Genomic DNA, 23170 nt, shown 5'->3' with positions numbered 1-23170 from the left:
CGCAGAGAGACAGCGCCAAGGAACGGCCTGTCCACGCTGGCTCTCGGCGCTTTCGAGCTGAGTCCGGGAGCGAATTCTCTCCCGGACTCAGCTCGAAAGCGCAGAGAGCCAGCGCCCCCCGGACCCCCAACCCGGATTTGGGGGGCTGCTAGGAAGCCCCCCATGCCGGCGGCAAACAGCCGCGCCGCCCCCAATCTTCGGCTCCTCGCTAGCGCTGTGGGAGTAAAAACACCATCTGCACATGCGCAGATGGTGTTTTTACTTCCGCAGCGCTACTTCGCGAAAACCCGCTCGTTGCGGGGGCTCCTGGAACGGAACCCTCGCAACAAGCGGGGGATCACTGTATAAATTTGTCAATTGCTTTCTTCAACAAAATAGTGTAAAACTGGAAAAGTTTTTTTAAAAAAATATTTGATACTTATTCATAGTAATAATATTCTGTTACTATTTTGGACCTTTAGAGATTAACAGGCTCAAGTTCAATCCTAGACAAGATAGAGTGGCTGTGGGTACTGGCCTGAGGGGGGGAGGAATTGTTAACCCCTTCAGAGAGGGTCTGCAACTTGGGTGTCCTCCTTGATCCACAGCTGACCTTAGAACACCATCTTCCGGCTGTGGCAAGGGGGGCGTTTGCCCAGGTTCGCCTGGAGTACCAGTTGCGTCCCTATTTGGACAGGGAGTCTTTATTCATGGTCACTCATGCTCTTATCACCTCAAAGTTCGATTACTGCAATACTCTCTACACGGGGATACCATTGAAAAGTGTTCGGAAACTACAAATTGTGCAAAATGCAGCCGCGCGAGCTATCGTGGGCTTATGAAGATATGTCCATGTTTCTTCAGCACTCTGCAGACTGCATTGGCTACCAATTGGTTTCCGGACCCAATTCAAAGTGTTGGTTATGACCTATAAAGCCCTACATGGCATACGACCAGATTACCTGTGGGACCGCCTTCTGCTGCATGAATCTCAGCGTCTGGTCAGGTCCCACAGAGTTGGCCTTCCCCAGGTCCGTCAACTAAACAATGTCATTTGGCGGGTCCTAGGGGAAGAGCTTTCTCTGTGGGGGCCCCGGCCCTCTAGAATCAACTCCCCCTAGAGATTCGCACCACCCCCACCCTCCTTGCCTTCCGTAAGAACTTGAAAACGCACCTATGTCGGCAGGCCTGGGGATGCTAGACCCCAGCCTCTATCCAGTAAATATATTGAATGTGACAGTATGGATGTGATTGTTCGTTTTTAAATAGGCGCTGATTGCTTACCTGAACGCCTCTTCTTGTACGCTGAGCGGGTACAGCAGTCACGTGGGTTGCTCACTGTCCAATCCGCATAGGACCGAGCCTAGTCTTTAAAAAGCCTGCTGGATCCGCCCCTTCCCCAGAATTCGCGAATCCGTAGACTTAGCCTCAAAGGTGGTGGCTCAAATAATGCTCTACTCTTTTGATAGGAAGAAACAGGTTAAAAGGTAGAAGGAAAATAGGGAGGGAAGTGACTGCTGTACCCGCTCAGCGTACGAGAAGAGGCGTTCAGGTAAGAAATCAACGCCTATTCTCCGTACTGAAAGAGCGGGTCCAGCAGTCACGTGGGACATACCCAATAGATGAGTCCCTAGGGAGGGATTAGTTCGCTATCGTGAGAGATAACGGATTGGAGGACTCTTCTGCCGAAGGCAGCATCTGCTGAAGCATAAGAGTCAATTTTATAGTGCCTTATGAAAGAGTTTGGAGAGGCCCAAGTGGCTGCTTTGCACACTTCCTCCAATGGAGCTTGAGTTGCCCATGCGGCAGATGTGACTGCACTTCTTGTGGAATGTGCCATGATACCTCTTGGTATGCTGAGGGAAGCTGACTCATAAGCCTTTGAGATTGTCCCTCGGATCCAACGACCTAATACGGTTGAGGATGCCCTGGATCCCAGGGATAATTAATAATATTAAATTTATTGGATTTATATGCCGCCCCTCTCCGTAGACTCGGGGCGGCTAACAACAATGATAAAAACAACATGTAACAATCCAATAATAAAACAACTAAAAACCCTTATTATAAAACCAAACATACACACAAACAAAGCATGCCTAACTTGTAATGGCCTAGGGGGAAGGAATATCTCAACTCCCCCATGCCTGGCAGTATAAGTGAGTCTTGAGTAGTTTACAAAAGACAGGGAGGGTGGGGGCAGTTCTAATCTCCGGGGGGAGTTGGTTCCAGAGGGCCGGGGCCACCACAGAGAAGGCTCTACCCCTGGGGCCCGCCAAACGACATTGTTTAGTCGACGGGACCCGGAGAAGGCCAACTCTGTGGGACCTTATCGGTCGCTGGGATTCGTGCGGTAGCAGGCGGTTCCGGAGGTAATCTGGTCCAATGCCATGTAGGGCTTTAAAGGTCATGACCAACACTTTGAATTGTGACCGGAAACTGATCGGCAGCCAATGCAAGGCACGGAGTGTTGAAGAAACGTGGGCGAATCTTGGAAGCCCCACGATGGCTCTCGCGGCTGCGTTCTGCATGATCTGAAGTTTCCGAACACTTTTCAAAGGTAGCCCCATGTAGAGAGCATGAGTGACCGTGAACAATGACTCCCTGTCCAAATAGGGTCGCAACTGGTGCACCAAGTGAACCTGGGCAAATGCCCTCCTTGTCACAGCCAAAAGATGATGTTGCAATGTCAGCTGTGGATCGAGGACGCCCAAGTTCCGAACCCTCTCAGAGGGGGTCAGTAGTTCCCCCCTCCAGGGTAATGGACGGACAGATGGAATTGTCCTTGGGAGGCAAGACCCACAGCCACTCCGTCTTGTCTGGGTTGAGTTTGAGTTTGTTGACACCCATCCATGCCCCAACATCCTCCAGGCACCGGCACATCACTTCCACTGCTTCGTTGACTGGACATGGGGTGGAGCTGTATAACTGGGTATCATCGGCATATTGATGATACCTCACCCCATGCCCTTGGATGATCTCACCCAGAGGTTTCATGTAGATATTAAATAGCAGGGGGGAGAGGACCGACCCCTGAGGCACCCCACAAAGGAGAGACCTAGAGGTCGACCTCTGACCCCCCACTAACACCGACTGCGACCGACCGGAGAGGTAGGAGAACCACTGAAGAACAGTGCCTCCCACTCCCAACCCCTCTAGCCGGCGCAAAAGGATACCATGGTTGATGGTATCGAAAGCCGCTGAGAGGTCAAGAAGCACCAGGACAGAGGACAAGCCCCTGTCCCGGGCCCACCAGAGATCATCCATCAACGCGACCAAAGCAGTTTCCATGCTGTAGCCGGGCCTGAATCCAGACTGCTGCGGACCTAGAAAATCGGCTTCTTCCAAGGACCGCTGGAGTTGGAGCACCACCACCTTCTCAACAACCTTCCCCATAAAGGGAAGGTTGGAGACTGGACGGTAGTTATTAAACACGGCTGGGTCCAGGGAAGGCTTCTTGAGGAGGGGGCGCACAAGTGCCTTCTTATAAAGGGTCGGAAAGGACCCCCTCCCCAAGGAGGCGTTGACAATCTCCTGGGGCAAGCTCCGTGTCACCTCTTGGCCCGCCGAAACCAACCAAGAGGGACACAGATCCAGTAGACAGGTGGCGGAACTCACAGCTCCAATGGTCTTGTCCACTTCATCAGGTGTCACCAAGTCAAACTCCTCCCAGACTGATGGACAAAGACGTTTAGCCCCAGTCACCTCGAGTGACTCATTGTCAGCGGATACTACTATGCAATTGGAGTCGAGATCAGCCCGGATCTGAGCTACTTTATCAGCGAAAAACGAGTTAAATTCCTCGGCACTACCCTGCAAGGGCTCCCCAACTCCCCCCTCATTTAGAAGGGACTGGGTCACCCTAAACAGAGTGGCCAGGCGGGATTCCGTTGATGCAATCAAGGCGGCATGGTACGTGCATCTCGCCGCCTTGAGCGCCACTTTGTAGGTCTTAATAAAAGCTCTTACAAGTGTTCGGTTAGATTCAGACTTACTCTTCCTCCATCGCTTCTCTAGATGTCTCTTCTGGCGTTTCAACTCCCGAAGCTCCTCGTTGAACCATGGAGCTCTACGGGGTCTAGTGCCACAGAGAGGTCACAATGGCGCAATTTGGTCAAGAGCTTCCGCTGCAGCCTTGTTCCAGGCCTCAGCAAGAGACTCTACCGAGCTGTGGACGAGTGAATCTGGTAAAACCCCAAGTGCCCTCTGAAAGCCCTCAGGGTCCATCAGGCGTCTGGGGCGGAACCTCCTAATCGGTTCTGCCTCCCTGCAGGGGAGTATTGGAGCCAGGAAATCAAGCCGCAGTAGAAAATGGTCTGACCATGACAAAGGCAATGCTTCTAAGCCCCTTAGTCTCAGACCATTATTCAATTGCTCCGAGAGGAATATCATATCAGGTGTGTGTCCACCCTCGTGAGTTGGACCCTGAACTATTTGAGTCAGGTCCATGGCTGTCATGGTGGCCATGAATTCCTGTGCTAATCCAGAGGAACCGCCGAGTGATGGCAGATTGAAGTCCCCCAGGACAATGAGTCTGGGGAACTCCACTGCCAACCCGGCCACCTCCTCGAGCAGCACAGGCAGGGCTGTTGACACGCAGCTGGGAGGCAGGTACGTAACAAGCCCTCCTGAACCCCTGAATCCAACTTCACAAGGAGTGACTCACAACCCGCAATCTCAGGGGCAACGAGTCTACGCAGGTGAAGGTTCTCCTTGGCTACAATAGCCACTCCCCCCCTCCCCTGGGGTCAAGGCTGAATTAGGATCCTTGGGGTTTGAAATTATGAATTCTAAATAATTTAAAATTATGACCTTTGTGGTCCCTGAGGTCCAAAACATTGGGGACCTGTGCTTCAAGGGATAACTGATTATGTAAAGCGATTTACAAAGAAAGCCCATAGCCAACAACAAAGCTTTGCTAGTTGACATTAAGCAGATGCAGTGGAAGTACATAGAAAATATTTTCTTCCCTATCAGAATTACCAAAGAGTAGGCCCTTTTAAGGCAATATTGAAATAATTGCTTTCTAAATTATGCAGTATACAGTAAACTGATACACAAAAATCTGACAAATTTTAAATACCGTAGATATCTTTGGGGGAGGGAAGGATATGAAAATATTTCAAATTTTATTCTACTTTATTTCTGTTACCTGCAATTGTCAATCTCTTTGAATGCACTAAAGAATATATATCATGCATCAACACTTTATGCATTAATTTAATTTAATTAATTTGACTTCAATGCTGCCCAATCCCTTGGGACTCAGGGTGACTTACAACAATAAAAATGTGATACAATATTACAAAATGTTACAAAAGTCAAATATTAATTAATAAAAACAATAAAACCCCATTATAAAACAGTAGAACCTTCGTATTAACATTACAATGATCCTGAATTTAGATAAAACAAAGTTTAATGAATATAGAATGAGGGCAGATTTGCTTCTCCACATAGGATTTCAACTTTTTAAAGACTGGGCACCAAATATATCAGAATGTAATTGGATTAAGTTGCAATCCTGTGTTTAGACAAGTAATAATTATGGCTAAATATTTTATACCTCCGCCATATTTGATACCTACTATATTATATTATAGCATAATCTTATAAAGACAAACTGGAGTAGACAAAGCAGCTACTCCCAATTACTGTATTTTAAGGAGTATAAAATGCACCGGAATATAAGATGCACCTAGATTTCGAAGAGGAAAACAGTAACAAAAAATAGTGCTTGGCCTTTGTTCGTCTGGTTTTTGGCAATTCTGAATTCTGATCATGTGATCATGAGGACGCTGCAAGTCAGCGGTGAAATGTAGTTACCTTCCCTACTGGTTCAGAAACGTGCATTTGTGCCATTGTCGCACACACATTTTCATCCTCTGTGCATAAGCAAAGGATTAAAAAACAAGAAAATGGCAATCTCTGGGCAAGTGGGCAGAGCCTTGCAATGCCACCACCAGTTCTCCCAACCAATGGCGGCCACCACTACAGTTATGGCCAAAACGTATTTCACCCCTGATGCAAGTGTGAAAAATGATTATGTCACTTTTTTCACTACCATTGTAACAAATTATTTGCTGGGACTTTAGTAGAGTTTTAAAATCATGAATGCAGCAAGCCCACCATAATCCTTTAGTCATCAAGGTCTTGGCAGCATTCTTTTAAGTGCTGTTATGTTTGGCTATTTGTCCTATGTAGGCCTGCATTTTAACATCCTAAACTGTTTCATAATTAACTAAATTAATGCAAGTATTACAAAAACACTATTCGCATATTTGGGCAATTATTTTCTAAAAATAATTGGGGCATTGGAGTGTTCTTAATAGTGAAATCAAATGCAGTTATGGCCAAAACGTATTTCACCCCTGATGCAAGTGTGAAAAATGATTATGTCACTTTTTTCACTACCATTGTAACAAATTATTTGCTGGGACTTTAGTAGAGTTTTAAAATCATGAATGCAGCAAGCCCACCATAATCCTTTAGTCATCAAGGTCTTGGCAGCATTCTTTTAAGTGCTGTTATGTTTGGCTATTTGTCCTATGTAGGCCTTTATTTTAACATCCTAAACTGTTTCATAATTAACTAAATTAATGCAAGTATTACAAAAACACTATTCACATATTTGGGCAATTAATATTTTCTAAAAATAATTGGGGCATTGGAGTGTTCTTAATAGTGAAATCAAATGCAATAATGTGATACTAACCTATCAGTTTTAGAGTAGGGTTGTCAAATTCACGTCATCACCACGTGACATATCAGGACTTTCCCCACTTTGCTTAACTACGGTGGGTTTGGCCAGCACATGACATATCAGGCCCGCGGACTGAGTTTGATACCCGTGACGTAGAGCATAGGAAAGAGGATATCCCTTACCTCCATCTAGTCTAACAATTTTATTTTACATGCAATTCAGTGAAAATATTAAGAGTTCTATCTTTTGTAATACAATAAGCACGAAAAACAAAACAATTCCTCTTAAACAGAGTTAAGGAAGGAAGACCCATCTGAAAAGAGTTCAAAAGTCTGGATTTTGTAGGGGCACATTAGTAGAATGTGTGGAAGGGCACATTAGCACCATGCCAGAAAGCAGAAGAGTGCATTCAAGTCCTAGATGTGAAAAGTCAGCTGGGTGAATATGCAACAAGTTACTCTCTCTCAGCCCAATCTATCTCACAGTACAGTATTGTTGTTTAGGGGAGGTGGAGGAAGAGAATGGTATGTGGGATATGTTAAATGCCTTGAGTTGTTTGTAAAATAATAAAGGTGGAATACAAAATAATTAAATAAAATAAAAGCAAGTTGCTGATCCAGCAAGCTCATTCAAAGAACTCTTCTGCCTCAGCTGTAATAGCACAGACTGTGCTTGCTGCTATTGTATGCTTGCTGCTATTGTAAGACCGCAGTGGTCAGTGACTGAGTCCCCTCTGCCATTTGTGGGATGGTGCCAGGGGCCTTTAAGTGTGCCGGAATGGATTCAGCCTCCCTCCGCTAAAAAGCAGGAATGGCAAGGACCTCAGCTCCTCACTGAGCTGGCCTGGCAGCTTACCGGTGGCCGGAAAGTCTCCCTCCAGATCACTCTTTCTGTAATCAATTCAAATTTGCACATTTATCTATTCCAAAGAATTCAAGAAAATTATTCAAAGTCTGACTCTGATCTTCACAATATGTCTCTGTTGGCCAAAGACTGAATCAAAACTGGGGAAGCATACAGGCACAGGAGGAGGGGGGCTAGTTGGAATGAATCAGTTTCCAGGCAAGAAAGGCAGAGTTAATCCTTTCCTTGGATTCTCTGCTCAGCACACTGGAGAACATAAAGTTTTAAAAGCATAAAATCAATAGAGAACCAACTCTAGTAATACAAGAAAATCTGCAAACTGAGAAGGTAATCAAAAAGATTACTGACAACCTACAAAGGAAAATAAACAGATATTCCTGATTGCAAAAAGTTGAGTCTATCTGGAGTACTGTGACTCTCCCTTTAAAAACTTGTCAGGTAAAATAACAGCATGCTATAAAAACAATTTACCAATAGTTGTTTTAATGCAGATTTTCTGGACATTAAATCAATTTTCTTCCCATTTCAATTACAGGTTGTCTTTGACTTATAACCATTTGCTTAATAATGCGTCAAAGTTACAATGGCCTTGGAAAAAATTACAACCCATTCTCAAAGCTGTGACTGTAACACCATCTTGTGGTCACATGATTGCAATTTGCACACTTGGCAATCAGCTCACATTTCGGATGACTGTAGTCTTGCAGTTCTGTGATTGTGATCTGCATCTTTCCCAGCCAGCTATTGACAAGAAAAATCAATTTAAGAAGCAGGATTTGCTTAATGAGAGGGACTTTGGTACTCTTTGAACTTGGTTGATTTCTTACAGACCACTGGTTAACAACCTATTTTTCACCATGCCCCAACTAAGCATCTCTAAAATCCTGATGCCCACCCCCAACATATAATTAACTTAAGATCCTGTTGGGATCATGCATCATCAGTTGGGACGCTCGCTTGCATCTGATGTACCCAGTGAAGAATGACGCTCTGTTGGGGCCTTAACCAGACAGGCGCCTGGTATGCTCTTCATAGAGCCATCTCGGCTCTTTTGTCCTCTGGTCGAAGACTTTTCATGGCATCAGTAGTCAATGGGGAGGCAGAAATTAAAGCTGCCACCAGGGTATCTATTGCCAGAATCTGAAGCAGGTCTGAGAGATCTGAGGCCACATTATACAACCTCCGCTCAATGCCAGTGATGGAGAAACCTGTCTCCGGGGCAACCCACTGCCTCTGAACCATGTCTTTAAAGAGCTTGCTCGATGGCACAATCTCACTCTGAATAGTGAGTTCAGAAAAGAGCATCTGCTAGAGTCCAATGATTCCACGGATGCCTCTGAGCTGAGGTCACAACCAAGGTTGGCTGTCATCTTGGCCTTGCAAAGAAGTTTCTTAAAAGGGTCAGGACGAAATAATCCTGAAAAGGGAGAGGTGTCAGGTGCTATACCCTCATCGTCTGACCAGGGCAAAAACTGGTCCTCTTCTTCAGAGGAATCCTCACTCTGGCTATCAGGACCTGTGCCTCTGTCCATGTGCCCTGAGACCTAGGTGCCAAGGGGAGGGGGCTGGAACTGTGGGAAACTGTGAGACAGCAAGGAGGGAAGAGACCCCTGCTGTAAACCTGTAGCAATTCCTTGTGAAATAGCCTGGGCAATTAACACCTGCAGGTGATCAGACATCTCTGATTCATGCCTGATACGCAGAGCCTACCCACAGTGGGTGTGAAGGTAGTTGCAGCAATTGGCCTAGGCCAGTGATGGTGAACCTTTTTTGGTTTGTGTGCCAAAAGGGGTGTGTGTGTGTGCTAGCATGTGTGCATGTGCCCATACCCCTTCCCTTCCACCCCACGCGTGTGCATCCCCCGCGCTGTCCCCCACGCATGCTCACAGACCTTTCTTAAGCCAGATAAGTGAATAAATGCCCAAATGGGAAAACCGGAGGTTCGGAAAACACACTTCTGGTTTGCCCATTGTGCTGTTTTTTGCACTCCAGGGCTTCAGGAAGCTTCCCTGAACCCTCCGAAGTGCAAAAAACAGCACAATGGCAAACCGGAAATCTGTTTTTCTGAACTTCCAGTTTGCCTTCAGGGCTTCAGGGAAGCTTCCCTAAATTATCTGGAGGATGAAACGGCCTTTCCCAAGGCTGAAAATTAAATGGCCAGTGCGCACATGCATGCTGGAGCTGAAACATAGCAAGTCTCACCTCCGATATGGCTCTGCGTGCCATACGTTCACCATCACGGGCCTAGGCCCACCTATCTGAACGGGCTCACTCTGGCCTGAATCCTGGGGAAGCCGCTTCCTTGTGCTCTCTGGTGACCAGACACAATGACAGTGTGACTGTAAGGTACTGGCACCTGAATAGAGGAAAGACGGTGAATCCCAAAGATATGGGAAGGGCCAGACTCCCCCTGGAAAGAGTTGCTCTTGTCCTGTAATTTAGCAGCCTTCTCAACTCTAGCTATCTCCTTTTCCACAGCTTTTTATCTGCATATAGCATCTTTTTCAGATGCTTTAGACATCTTGCCCTCCATTGAAGTATTGGCAGAACTGGCGCTTCTAGCAGCCATTCTCAGGCTCGAATGGCAAACTGGAGCTGTGAGGGGAATTTCTTGGAGTTCTCCAGAGCCCTCTTGCATGTGGCTGTCAGAGGGAACTGTTGTCCTATGAAAGGGAGTTGCTAGGTAGATTAACTCTGCTGAGAGCCAATAGTGCCCCTACTTTCAGCAGTCGGCCGTTGACAGCTCTCTTGCTGTTGTTAGGCAGATTAGGTGGCAGGCTCACCCTGCCTCAGTTTAAATGGCACAGGAGGCGCCAAAAGCTATTTTAAAAATGGTGCTGGCAGGCTGGCTCTCAATGAACAACTGCCAATCTGAAGCTTGGGAGAGAGGTCTTTACTCGACCCAAGAAGACAGACTGGCCCAATGAGGGCAACTCATGCTGCGGCTCTCCTAGCGTTAGCTCTGCCAACCTAACAAGGCAAATGGCTTGCAACGAGCACTCCTGCTGTGGCTTTTTTTCCTTTTTGCTACTGCAGAGTATGCTAGCCACGGTCAGTGTGCCTGGACAACACCAGGCAGTGACTGAGCCCCTCTCACTGGATGAGTTAAATCCGGGGCAGCCCAATCCCAAGGAATTCCTCCTCTGCTAAAAGCAGGTGCAGGCAGGGACCTCGGCTAAGGTTTGAGACAGAAAGGAGACTTACCAGCAGATCAGTAAGCTCCCAGACCACTTTCAGTGATCTCCACTTACTGATGGAAGAAAGGAAAGAAAAACAAAAAGTCCTGATAACCTTACAATTTAGAAGATAATCTAAGTCTAAATTTTTTTCTCTGTCTCTACTCAACAAAAGACCGAGTCAAACTGGGAGGGAACCAGAGGGGGTGTGGCCAAAAAAGATGACTTGGTCTCCAGGCAAAGAAGCAGAGTTACTGCCCATTCCTAGATAATCTTCTCCTCCACTGTAGAGAATACACTGCTGCCTTAATGCTGACAATTCAACAAGAGCACCTTCCTCCTATCCTGCATGCAATCTATGAAAATTCTGTAGAGATACAGGAATTATTCCTCCTTACTTCTCAGCAGGGAGAAAGAAATGGTGCATGTTGAATCCAATTGAATTGTTTGACAGGCAGACAGATATGCAAAAAAAAATATTCTATTACTTAGATATTCATAAATAAAACGAAGACTGCTTATTCTGATTGTAATGGCGTAGTACTAGTATTTGTCCGGTTACCAAATCTGCTATTAGCTTTGATGCTTTTAAATTACATCTTAGCAGATTGCCCTAATTGCAAATATCAGTGGCAAATTAATTCTCAGAAAGAAAGCTGCTATAGCTTTAATATATATATATTTAATTTTTAGTACTAAACTGCATGCTTCTAAGTTTTTTCAATGCCTAGTGTAAAATGCATCATGAGTTATACATCAGAGTTTTGAAAAATTATATTTCTTTGTATACTCTTAATAGGGTTAACTTTGCTTCTTGGTCAAATTACAAAATTGCAGGACAATTACAATCAGCTGAAATACAGGGATAAAGTTATGGCCAACAATAGCCCAATTTTATCTTTTTCTCTCACACACACACACTCCAAAAAATATATTAAAAATTTCAGGTTGACAACAATTAAACGTTCCCTACTCTGCTCAATTTTGTTTTCCATAATTATCCAAGCTATTTGTTTGCAGTCCAGTTGATATAAATTATTTTTTCAAGGCATAAAGGTGAGCTATTATTTTAATAATGCTTTGCTATGCTGTTATGACTTCCACAGTTTTTGTCATATGTTATTTACATTGCACATTGCTCTGGGCTGATGGCTGATGCTTTCTTAGAGAGATTAAAATAGAAATTGAGGGTAATCGCATTTTTAAAATGTGTTATAAAGCTTAATCTAACTTGCCCACATATATGTTTGTATATGGAGGGGTGTCTTCAGGACTGCATCTTCAAATTAAAGTTAATCCATGATATATGGGAGAACCTCTTAATAGTGCCCCACTTTCAGGAGGAGAGCTGAGACTAAAAGGCACTGTTTTTCCATGATGACTTCAATCTTCAAGAATACAATCCACCCCATAGAGGTAAAACTGGCACCATCAATAACAGCTTTCAGAAACTTGTTAAAATTAAGTAATTCTGGTGGAATTGGGGATGATCTGTGACATCATATGGCAATATGTTTTGTAACTTTAATTTAACTTATAGTAATTTTAATTGCAGGTTACTGTGGACATGTCAATGTTGTACTTTGCCATGAATCATCAAGATTTATGAAATGTGGCAGGAGAAGCCTGTTCATCCTGTTATGTTCAATTGGTGAATCAAGAGCCAGAAAAAAGCACTGTTTCTAACAGCTTGCAACCATTTGTTTCTTGCTTTTCTCTGTTAACACATGAGAACATAACTTATCCTCTTGCCTGAATTTGAAAGTGATGAAACTGCAAAAGCATCAGAAGCTCAGTTCAACCCATCTTTATCTTCCTAGTTTCAACCAAAGAAGCAACTATGTTTGCATGCTAGGTGAACAGATTTCCCAGAAAATTTGTTCACTGTATAAATTATTCCCATTTCTCCTATTCTATAGATCAAAAGATTTATTTCTGGATACAAAAGACACATGGGTGAGACTGCAATGAAAAAAAGGTATAGCCTTGTCAGCAAGCATTGTTTACCACTATTTATGACAGCCACAACATGCAGATTTCCAATTATGATTCAGAATAGAATCCCACATTGGAATACACTTAATTCAATTTTATGCAAAGTTAGAAGCTAGCAAGTCATCTCAGGCTTGGGATCTAGCCTTGTTTCAAATATTTGTCCTATAAATCATTAATAAATTTAAGCATAATGCACATTTAGAATTTCTCAACATTTTATTGTTCCTCCCAGGTCTTCAATGACTTCAAAGGTAAAATCTATAAAATTAGAAATATGTCCTCTAAAGTCTAAACAATCATTGCTTCCATAAAGCAAGCTGCTTTATTCAGTGTCCATTAGTTCTTTGGAAAATGTTGGCCATTTGCTTACTCTCTATATGAGCTGTGATTTGAAGGTTGAATCTCATTAGCTATCAATACAGCAAAAACTTTTTAATTAATAAATTTTTAAAAATTAATTGGAAAATAAAGTTACATTTTTAACTACCAATGGGAAACTTGATTCTTTAACTGCTGTAGTTCATGATGGATCCATTCAGGATTGACTTTAAATCAATCTATCCAAAACCTCTAACTACAGCTCCTCTATCCAGCAATGCTATCTGAGGTTTGCAGATTATTTTCAAATATATTAGCTGATAAGTAGAGAGAATTTGGTGTAAGTGATTAAGGAGCTGGCTTAGAATCACAGAGAGTATGAGTTTTAGTCCCCACCTTAGGTATGAAAACTAAATAGGTGACTAAGAACAAATCATTCTATCATCCCAACTCATCTCATAGGGTTGCTGCTGTGTGCTGTGGGAACATAGGAAGAAAGCATACTACATATATTTGCCACCCTGAGTTACTTATAAAGTAATAAAGGCAAAGTAAAAATCTAATTAAAAATAAATGATGGCATTCTAGATATTGTGCAGCCAAATCTGTAGTTCATAATTTTTTAATTTTTCATCCTGAGGTAATCTACTATGAAAAATGGTTAGGAAACGAAGGACATCAGACACAGACCAAGAAGGTGCATGTGATTTCTGAAACCAATTTTATCCATTTATTTTACTTCATATCTAATCTATCATGTTATTCTATTGTACCTTATTTGTACAGTAAATTTTAATGTGAACAATAAACAATTATCTTTCATTTAGAAAACAAGAATAGGCCTATAAGAATTGGGCTTATTTGAAATTCCTAAATATAATTCAACTATGTTATAGTTTATGCTCATACTTAGAATACCTTATCGAACAAATATTCAACTCTGAGATCATGCCAAATCTTTAGGTTTCTACAAATACAACAGGTTTCTACCTGTTTTTGTTTTCTATTCTTTCAGGGTTCCTATTAACTATGTTCACTAATATCTCCAATATGTAAGAAGTTTTACAAAATGAGTGGAAGTTTTCTTCAAACTGTTTTCTGAATTGCAGATAAATAAATGATTGTAAGGCTATTTTTAAAAATCTCATATTTGGTATTATAAAAAACTATAAATTTCTAGCAAAATTTGAAATACACAAATTAAAGAACTGATTTAAATTTTGCTTTTCTAAAATAAAACAAAGACAACAATTTTATTGCTGGTGACATTGTAAGTATAATACAGTATTAAATTACTATGTTATCTGCAAACATAAAATATTTTGTTCAATAGTACAAATATATTTTCATGCCAGTGCATGACACGGCAGGCAGCCTGCATGACTTAAGAATTTGTACACCAATTAGTTCAATCATTATTTCAGTTATTTACAATACCTTGATTTAACTCACTTTGTATATGCTACTAAATTTATACAGAAATATTAAGTAATCATTAACCTACAGCATTATATTATGCTTCTGTTCTCAGAAAAGTTACATTTCCCTCAGTATATCTATTATTAAAGACCAAACTTTATTATGATCCTAGATCAAAACTTTAGTAGTTGTATTTATACCAGGGTGGGATGCATAGAAGATAATAAGAGCATGTTTCTTGATTCATAAAGCCTTCAGTTTTGTATTAGTATGTTTTGGAGCTGTATATATTTTGAAAATGATTCAGAAGAGTTTTGGCTGTCTTACAAGTAACATATATCTTTGATATTCAGTAAAACACACCACTTAAAAAAAAACCTTATTAACCCAAACACAATGTTAAGCTTTAAGGAGTCCATTTACAATGCATCCACAATTATTTTTCAGATTTGCTCAAAAACATGAAAAAGTCAGAAGTCTGAATAGCAGAGGAAGGCACTTACTTAAAGTCTATAATGCTACTAGAGCAAATCTGCTTGTACCTTGTATTTAAGCCATCTAGACTGATCTAAACATAAATGGTCTGTGAATTTAGCATAATTTAACTTGTTCTGCACCATTTGTCACAACTCTTTTAATTATGTATTTGTACCTAGAGACTAGATGTGGGGTAGACTATTTCTGGATTGAATCTTGTTCCTGAAATTGTCAAAACTTCTGTCCCTTTAAGTGCCCACATCACTTAAGGATCAGAGATAGGCAACTTTTCTTTCCTAAACTGGAATTGATAGTCTCATTTATTTATTTAAAATGTTAATACAACCCTGAATAGGAGTGCCTCTGTATATCATCCAGAGTCTGCAGAATGAACTGTTAACAATATTGTAACATTCCACCATGTTTCTAAATGTACAATAACCCACTTATTCTGCACCTCAAAATTGCTACCATATGCCGAAGCCCGTAATTCTGATAAATATGCAGTTTCATTTTAATTCGCTATGTTTTAGGTACTATTTTCAGAAAACTATCAATTTCAATAGCAGCATAATCATCTTATTATGCGTAAAAACCAAAAACTAAGCACAAAGAGCATTTGAACTTAATTCTTTAAGAACTTCAGTTTACCACTATAGCTTGCATATAAGATCTTCCCGAGGCAAGGTACAGGATAAAATTTTATAGAAGTCATAAACCAAATATATTAACATGAAGCCTATGCCTCAACACTATCTTCCACTACCTCGACAGAGGGACCAAGCCCTGAAGAAAACTGTCCAACATCCCCACTGCAAGAAGGCATCCTCAAAGCATGCTATCAAATGCAACAAACTTAAGGCCTTCTATTGCAAGTAATACTTATGGGTAAAGAATAAAGGAAAACCAGTTTAGTCTGTTTAGATTATCAGTTTGATCTGATAAGACCTGAAGCTACAATATCATTTCATATTTAACTCATAATCAGTCTATAACAATATTAAAGCATTCATTCTGAATCAATAATCCTACATTTCCTGGTTAGCAGTTACCAGTAGCATCAATATGATCACTAAGATCATGCAGCATTTCAGGTTTAATTTTGCAAAAGAAATTTGGGAGTGCAGATTAGTGCCTAACTGAAACATGTAATTAGGCTGTGCAGAGGAAATAAAATAGGTGCTAAATTCATGCTCCTATATACTTTGAAGCATTTTTGAGTGTTGTACAACTCTTGTTAGTATCAAATGATCTCAAACAGGCACATAAGGAAGCAGAAAGTATACTATGGTACTGCAGCATCTGCACTGAATTAAAACAAAATTCAAATAGTTCCCTAAATTGTACTGTGTCACACACAACTATAGACTGAAGCCTAAAGATTTTATTCCTATTTCACTGAGCTCTCACAACTCCTACTAGCATCATGTTTCCAGAAATCAGTTAAGAAAAAACCAAAATTGATTATATTATACTATAAAAAGCTTGGAATTGAATAGTCTGGATTGCATGAAATAGTAAAAAAGTAATATGTTTCATAACATCTACAAGGATTGTAGAATAGTTCGAGGTCAATAATAGTTTTTTCCCCCCTCCCTTCCCCCTCACTTTTTTCCTACTTACTTTTCTACCCCTTTCTCTACAAGTTTCTATGTTCATAAATTGTTATACTATATACTAGGATTTAACTGTTATTTGTTTTGATTATTCTTTTATGTTTTGTACATTTGTAAATAAAATTAATAAAAAAAATAAAAAAAATAGTTTTGGTAGTATTTTATATAATCTTTAATAAATAAAGTAGTGCTAATGCTTCAATTCTTTTAACATTATCCAAATTCTGACTTAATGTCAAATAATGTTGAGGGGGGGTTGTCATATGCCATATATTGAATGTTCTATTGTGATATGTTTCCCCCACAGAATTTTAAAAAATCACTAAGTCATGACTCTATAAAAATTGACACTCACAAGGAAATGTGTGCAATGTGTATTGTAAGCTAATTCAAACTTCTAAAACCTTCCAGACTTATTCCCAAAACAATTGAAGCTACCTAGCAGTTTTTAGGGGAGATGTATCTGAGGAAACAAACATCTTGTGTAACTCAACTGCATCTCAACAGTAACAGGACTTTAACAGCTATTCACAATGACCAAACTAAGAGAATATAAAGGTACCTTTCTTATGTACAAAACACACTTCATGATAGTAGAACCAATAGAAGGCAAATTTTATGATGACCTTACACTTCCTTTAAAAAAACACCAATGTCTCTGAGAAAGATTTATTATTTTATGTAGTTTCTTCAAAATCATAATTGGGGTCTGATAGGATTTAAGGAAGTAACCTAGCAGCAAATATTTGAAATATCAAATATTTCAATGAGAATAACATGTTTTGATGCAAGTTATGTAATAATAGTTATTCAGTTATAGTAATATTCATTACTTAGACTATTAAAAATATCTGGATCCCAAATCTAGAACTAAATATAAAATCATAGCTTTCTAGAAAGATCAAATTTAGTAAGTTACATAAATCTTACCTCCTCCTTAAAATCCAATCAATATAGTGATAGACACAGCAAAGGAGAAGCTATTCCAATTACAGTCTTAATTATTTTACTATTAAACATATTTCATTTTCATTAAAATCTGCATATTTTAAGCACCAAAACATTGAAAGTATTCATAGAAAAAAATCAAAGCATCACATAGAAATCATATACTATAGCTGAAAATTATTAAATGTATCACAATACTTTACACCAGTTGTTCAGGATAAAAACAAAAAAGAATGAAAATCACACACACACACACACACCCGAATATTTATTAAAGCTATATGTGTACTTTGTTAGTAATTAAGATTTCTATCAGAAGCCTAGAGCATAGGTTACTTGGCTATAATTGTCATGCTCTTTAAAGATATACCTAATATTGCAAGTTATTAATTGTAGGATGCAACATATAACTTGAAGTTGATAACCACAAAGACTGTCAAATCCATATCATGAGCTATTTATATGCATTTAGGAAGAATAAATAGTACATTCCATCTGCTCTCTTTTTGTAGACTGATCAGTTTGAATGGATGGAAACATTATATGAATTCATATAACCAATTACTGTTTCTCGTAGCAACAGCACATTCTTTACCCACTATGTCATATCAAGACTAAACAATATACTGCAAGAAGCAATTGGTTTTCTTATAATATTTTTTCATTTACTGTATATACAAGACATTCTTAGAAATGTTTCCCTAACTGTGTGGAGATACAGATTATCTGCCAAAACAATTTAGTGTCTAAGGGATTATATGGAGAGAAGCTGTTAGAAGCTTTTATGTTGGTATTCTGAAAAACAAAACAAGGCCTAGTTTATAAGAGTAATTCTGTTGCCTATGGAATTTTGTGAAAAGTTTTATTCTTCCATATTTCAAGCCAACAAACAATTACAACATTTCATAAGAAATAATTCTACAGTTGATATTATTCAGATACAGATATTTTACTAACTCTGAAGTTAATTACATAATGTACTAGTGTTATCTCATATTGTCTCCACTCCCAATATTTTCCCTTTATTCATTTTCCTACTGTAAATGAGCATTGGTTTCTCAGTACAGTATATGCATATTTTTAGTCATTTTTGAATACTGAAAAAAGTATTGCTAAATTTAAAAATATGACCCACAATGATAATTTTAGTGATTTTTTAAAGTTCAAAATTTAGTTTTTTTTAAATTATACTTACCCAAAAGTAAACTTTATTTACTAGATCTTTTAACTTTGTAAACCATGTTGTTGTTGCTTTTGACTTTTGAAATTCAAGTTAAAATCCTAGTTTGGTATAATATATGTAATGAATTATTGTGGCTCTCTTATCACTATTTAAAACTTAGAATAGCAGTGCAAGATGTATTTCTTCGCATTTATACAACTCCATTCTACAGCAACATAATCAATATAGAAAAGATAAATTCTACAAAACAAGTAGGAAAACCAGAGAAAATATTGAGACTTCACTTAAAAGGTACTCTCTATAGAACTTTTCAATTTTCATTTCTGCAAAAATAAAAAAAATATTAAAACCTAGGAAGGATGTAATCCGTTGGCCTAAATTTCAGTTTGCTTGGAAGAGATCTGGGACATATAATAATAATAATTTATTAGATTTGTATACACCAACCTTACTGAATAAGTATTGAAGTCTTATTTACTCCTTGCAACTTTATCATCATGTCATTAATATATGCCTAACTTTATAATATATTGTATTATTTGTATAAATGTATAGATTTCCAAATGAGTTTTTAAAACTTGTAAGGCATATTTAAAGGTACTTATTATCTTTAAGTATCCTCTCTCTGATAAGTGTTTTTGTTATCAGTCTTTTAGAAACAATTTAAAATCCCTAATTGACTTGAACTGCTTCTTTGTCAATAGTTAAAAAATAAGAGTAGATCTTGATTGAAATTAATAAAATACAAAATATAAACAAAGAACATAGGAAAACCTCAAATCTTACTTTCAAAAAGCAACTGAAGAAGCTAAATATAATATTTCTAACAGATATTTTACCTGAAAGTTAAAGTGGTTACAAGTTTACTAATATGAAAGAGTTTCAAGTTTACTACTATCAAAGCTATTAACATCACTTATTTAAAATCCACTATAACTTTGTCAAAACTATTACCTAAAGCCAAGATTAGCTATTTTTCTCTTTCAAGCAAACTTCAGCCTGTCCAATTGCTAAGTGATCGCCATTTCACAGCAGTCAGCCCACACAGAACAGATCAATAACATTACAGACACAAGACTAGACTGCATCCATTTAATAACCACAAGAGAAGTGTACCATTCAGCAGAATCTTACACAGGGTTCTCATTACCAGATATGCAATAAGAAATCATAACTATATATATCAATTCAATAACAATTTTCTATTAAAACTCAGAACTGTTCTGGAAATAAAAACAGAATACTGTATATATTCTGTTCTAAATAATGAAGAAACAACCCAGGTGATTATATCCTTGAATAGGTTGGTCCAGAAAACTAAGTCTTAACTACTACTTGTTACCCAGAAAAGTACTTACCTGACTCTACAATTGCAGATTTTCTGTTGCACAACTCAGGATTACTATATTCACTCCCCAATATTAAGAGGTTTTTAAAAATTCTAAACCCAAAGGAAACTATATTCTAATAATACACATTTCCATAGTTCATTTAAAATTTTATAAATATAAACAAATCTTTTAATTACTATAAACCCGAAAACATTTTGGTTTTATTGTTTGTTTGTTTGTTTATTTATTTGATTGGATTTATATGCTGCCCTTCTCTGAGGACTCCTCCTTATAATCCTCCAACTCCTTAGGTTCCAGAGGTGGTTTATAAGTAATGCTCAACTTTATTATATTTCTGCAAGGATAATTACTTTGTAGAAAGCAGTGTGAAAAATGTAAATTTGCATTTTAATCTGGTTATATTGCTATACTGTGAATAGTGAAAAAAACATATACAGTACTTGCCTGAAGAACAGGATATAAGAAAAACAGCAAACACCAGCTTTGTAGCAGCTCCCATTTTCCAAATTGTTAGAATCAATGGGGGGGGGGGATGCTATATCCAGCTTCTGAGATCTTGCAAGCACGAAAATCCTTCCTCAAAGTGATAATGTATTTGGAAAATAATGCATCGGTGAGAATGAAATCCAGCTTCTATAATAGTTTCTCTAGCTCTAATTCAATAGACCCTCCAGTAGATTTGGAAACACATCATTTGGCTTCTGTTCTAACAATGGCAAAAAATCCAATTCATAAGAGGATGTTAACTATTCAGGTTAAAAGATGAACATTCAACAATGAAGTAGCTGAATGTCAAAACGAATAATTGTCCTGAAGCACAATATATTTTCTTCAGTGTCAAATCGTATTTCCCATGTGTCTTGGAAACAGGCAAGGCGCAGAAATATTAGTAAACAAATACTCGTCTTCACACTGCTTTTACACAATGTGGTATCTGGATGAGAAACAGTTTCGTCTTCGTTTCAAGTGTCAAAATAAATATGCTTTCGATGTAACAACCAATAGGAAACCAATTTCTAAAACACTGGTGTTTCCTACTAACAAATGCTGAGAGCAAACAAGCGAGGAGAAATAAGAGGTAATCAGTCCTCTGTAAAATCACAGATGTAAGGGATGAATAGTCCTTATCTGGAGACCAAGAAAATGTTTCCCCTTGTTTATTCCATCCGTTTGCTTTCACGATCTTTTTCTCACTTGCCCGACAGATTTCAGGCTTCTCCCCAACTCTTACAAGAACATTATCCAAGTGCCCAGACTTCACTTAAAAACCGCCTTTGTATTTGGTATTTGAAATCGCACGAAAATGAGGGAGGGGGGGAGGACGGGAAGGAACCGATGCTCTTTCCAGATGTTAAAAGGTGGTTTTTCTTTTCACGGTTCTAAAAAAAAAATCTATTTAAAAAAGACTCGAGACCCTTTCCGAGAGGTTTCCTAAAATCTGTTAAGCATAAAAACGTCTCAAATAAAAGCAAGAGAAGCGATGCTCTTAAGAAGCTCGGAGATCAAATAAGGGTACAATCGGGTCTTTTCGGAGCGGCCAAGCTGGCGGGTTAAATAAGATATTTTTCTCCACGAGCAACAAAACCCACTTTAAGCTCGTCGAGGCATTTGTCAGCAGGCCCTCCCTCTGCTTCTCAAGCTTACCAGCTCACTGTTTACCACAAAGGGAGACCCCCTCCCCACCACCCTTCAACCAGTTTGGAGGCAGGCAGGGTTTTTTTTTTCCTTCGTCCGCGGTCCAACTTGGCTTTTGTTTGCTTCTCCTCCCTTTTTCTCCTTCTCCTCTTCCCCCCTCCTCCCTTTTCTTCACGCCCGCAGCGAGGGGATGAGAACGGGGCGGGTGAGGGCACGGAGCCCGGTCAATCCACGCTCTCCTTTTCCCTCTGCCCTCGTTTGTGCCTCCTATGCAGCGTAGATCAGACCAGCCCGTGCAGCGAGAACAACGGAGGGAAGAACGGTGGCCGGGCAAGCAAGGCGGTCGAGGAGCCCCCTCGCCTTTCTCCTCCTCCTCCTCCTAACTCTTCCTCTCAGACTGCGCAAAGCCTGAGGCGCCGAGATCCAACCCTTCGTGTTCTTGGCTGGCGAAAAGGCGGCTAAGCCCAACTTTGAGCTCTGGGTAGCGAAGTTGAAGAGCCGACTGCGAGAAAGAGGAAGGGCCCTGCCGAGATTTTCTTCCCTCGCGGCGGCAACCGAAGGCGAACAGGAGGGAAGGAAAAGCGCCGCTTTTATCGTCACGCAGGCCCGGCTGGTAGCGCTGAGCAGCCCTCCGTACCTTGCCGCTCCCCTGTGGTAATTTCATAGCTACCCATTCACTTGCGTGGTGGAGAGAAGCGAGCCAAGATGGCGGCGCTCGAGCGATTGTTTTTGTTTCTTCTCCACCTCCCCCCCCCTTTTTTTAAATCTGCCCTCCCCGACAGCTCTGGCTCTCTTAACGCACGCGTGGATTACTCCCTCCCTCCGCCCCGGTCCGCAAATCTTAACCGCTGCCCCTTTCCACACACATGGGGCGTGCGCGTTTTGTGGGCAGATGATTTCTCCTGATTGGCAGACCGAGCTAAGCCATTTGGAACAAGGAGGGGGGCGGAGGATGGGTGGGGCTTCGCTCCCGCCTTTCCCGCGCCTCGCGGGGTTTAGGGGACGCGATTTTCCCGCCTGTGCGACATTCCAGGTGTGGTGGAACGCGGGCGCGCGCGGGCGCGCGATGGGTGAGGGGTGGTGGGTGGAAGCGGGCGGCGTTGTCGAGCGAGTAGCTGAGGCGCTCTGTTTTCTGCGCAGTACAAAAAACAACAACAACCGTGATTGGATCTTCTTTGGATCGTTCCCGTCAGAACAACAAACCTGCATATTTTAGCTTTAAGAGCAGAGCGGACGCTCTTCTTAAAAGGTGTGTGTTTGCATGCATAATTGCATACACGCGCACACATACACATGCGCATGGGCGCGTCTCTACATGTGTGTTTATATACAGACATGCATGTGATAGCAATGCACTTGTGGTTTTGCTGAGGGGAACCTGGTAAAATTACTGCTCGCGCTTCCTTAGCCTGTCGTGGCGGTTCTCGACCATCAAGAATTCTTGTGGTTGTAATTGTCTCAAAATCTGCTTTCCCCCCCAAAAAAGACAACTGGACTTCCTTCGT

At 40.4% G+C, this 23170-nt stretch overlaps 1 protein-coding gene across 1 annotated transcript in view; it reads right to left on the bottom strand.

Annotated features, from left to right (window-relative positions):
• The window catches only part of ACVR2A (activin A receptor type 2A), a 61024-nt gene extending 38218 nt beyond the window's left edge, over positions 1 to 22806 (bottom strand). Inside the window, exon 1 of the mRNA XM_070731492.1 lies at positions 20475 to 22806. Within this exon, the coding sequence (XP_070587593.1) occupies positions 20475 to 20529 (55 nt within the window). The 5' untranslated portion in view covers positions 20530 to 22806. The remainder of the gene's footprint in view (positions 1 to 20474) is intronic.
• Between the last annotated feature and the right edge of the window lie 364 nt (positions 22807 to 23170).

This window comes from Erythrolamprus reginae, chromosome 1, assembly GCF_031021105.1.
Source record: "Erythrolamprus reginae isolate rEryReg1 chromosome 1, rEryReg1.hap1, whole genome shotgun sequence".
NCBI lineage: Eukaryota > Metazoa > Chordata > Lepidosauria > Squamata > Dipsadidae > Erythrolamprus > Erythrolamprus reginae.
This window is presented reverse-complemented; position numbering and strand designations above follow the sequence as displayed.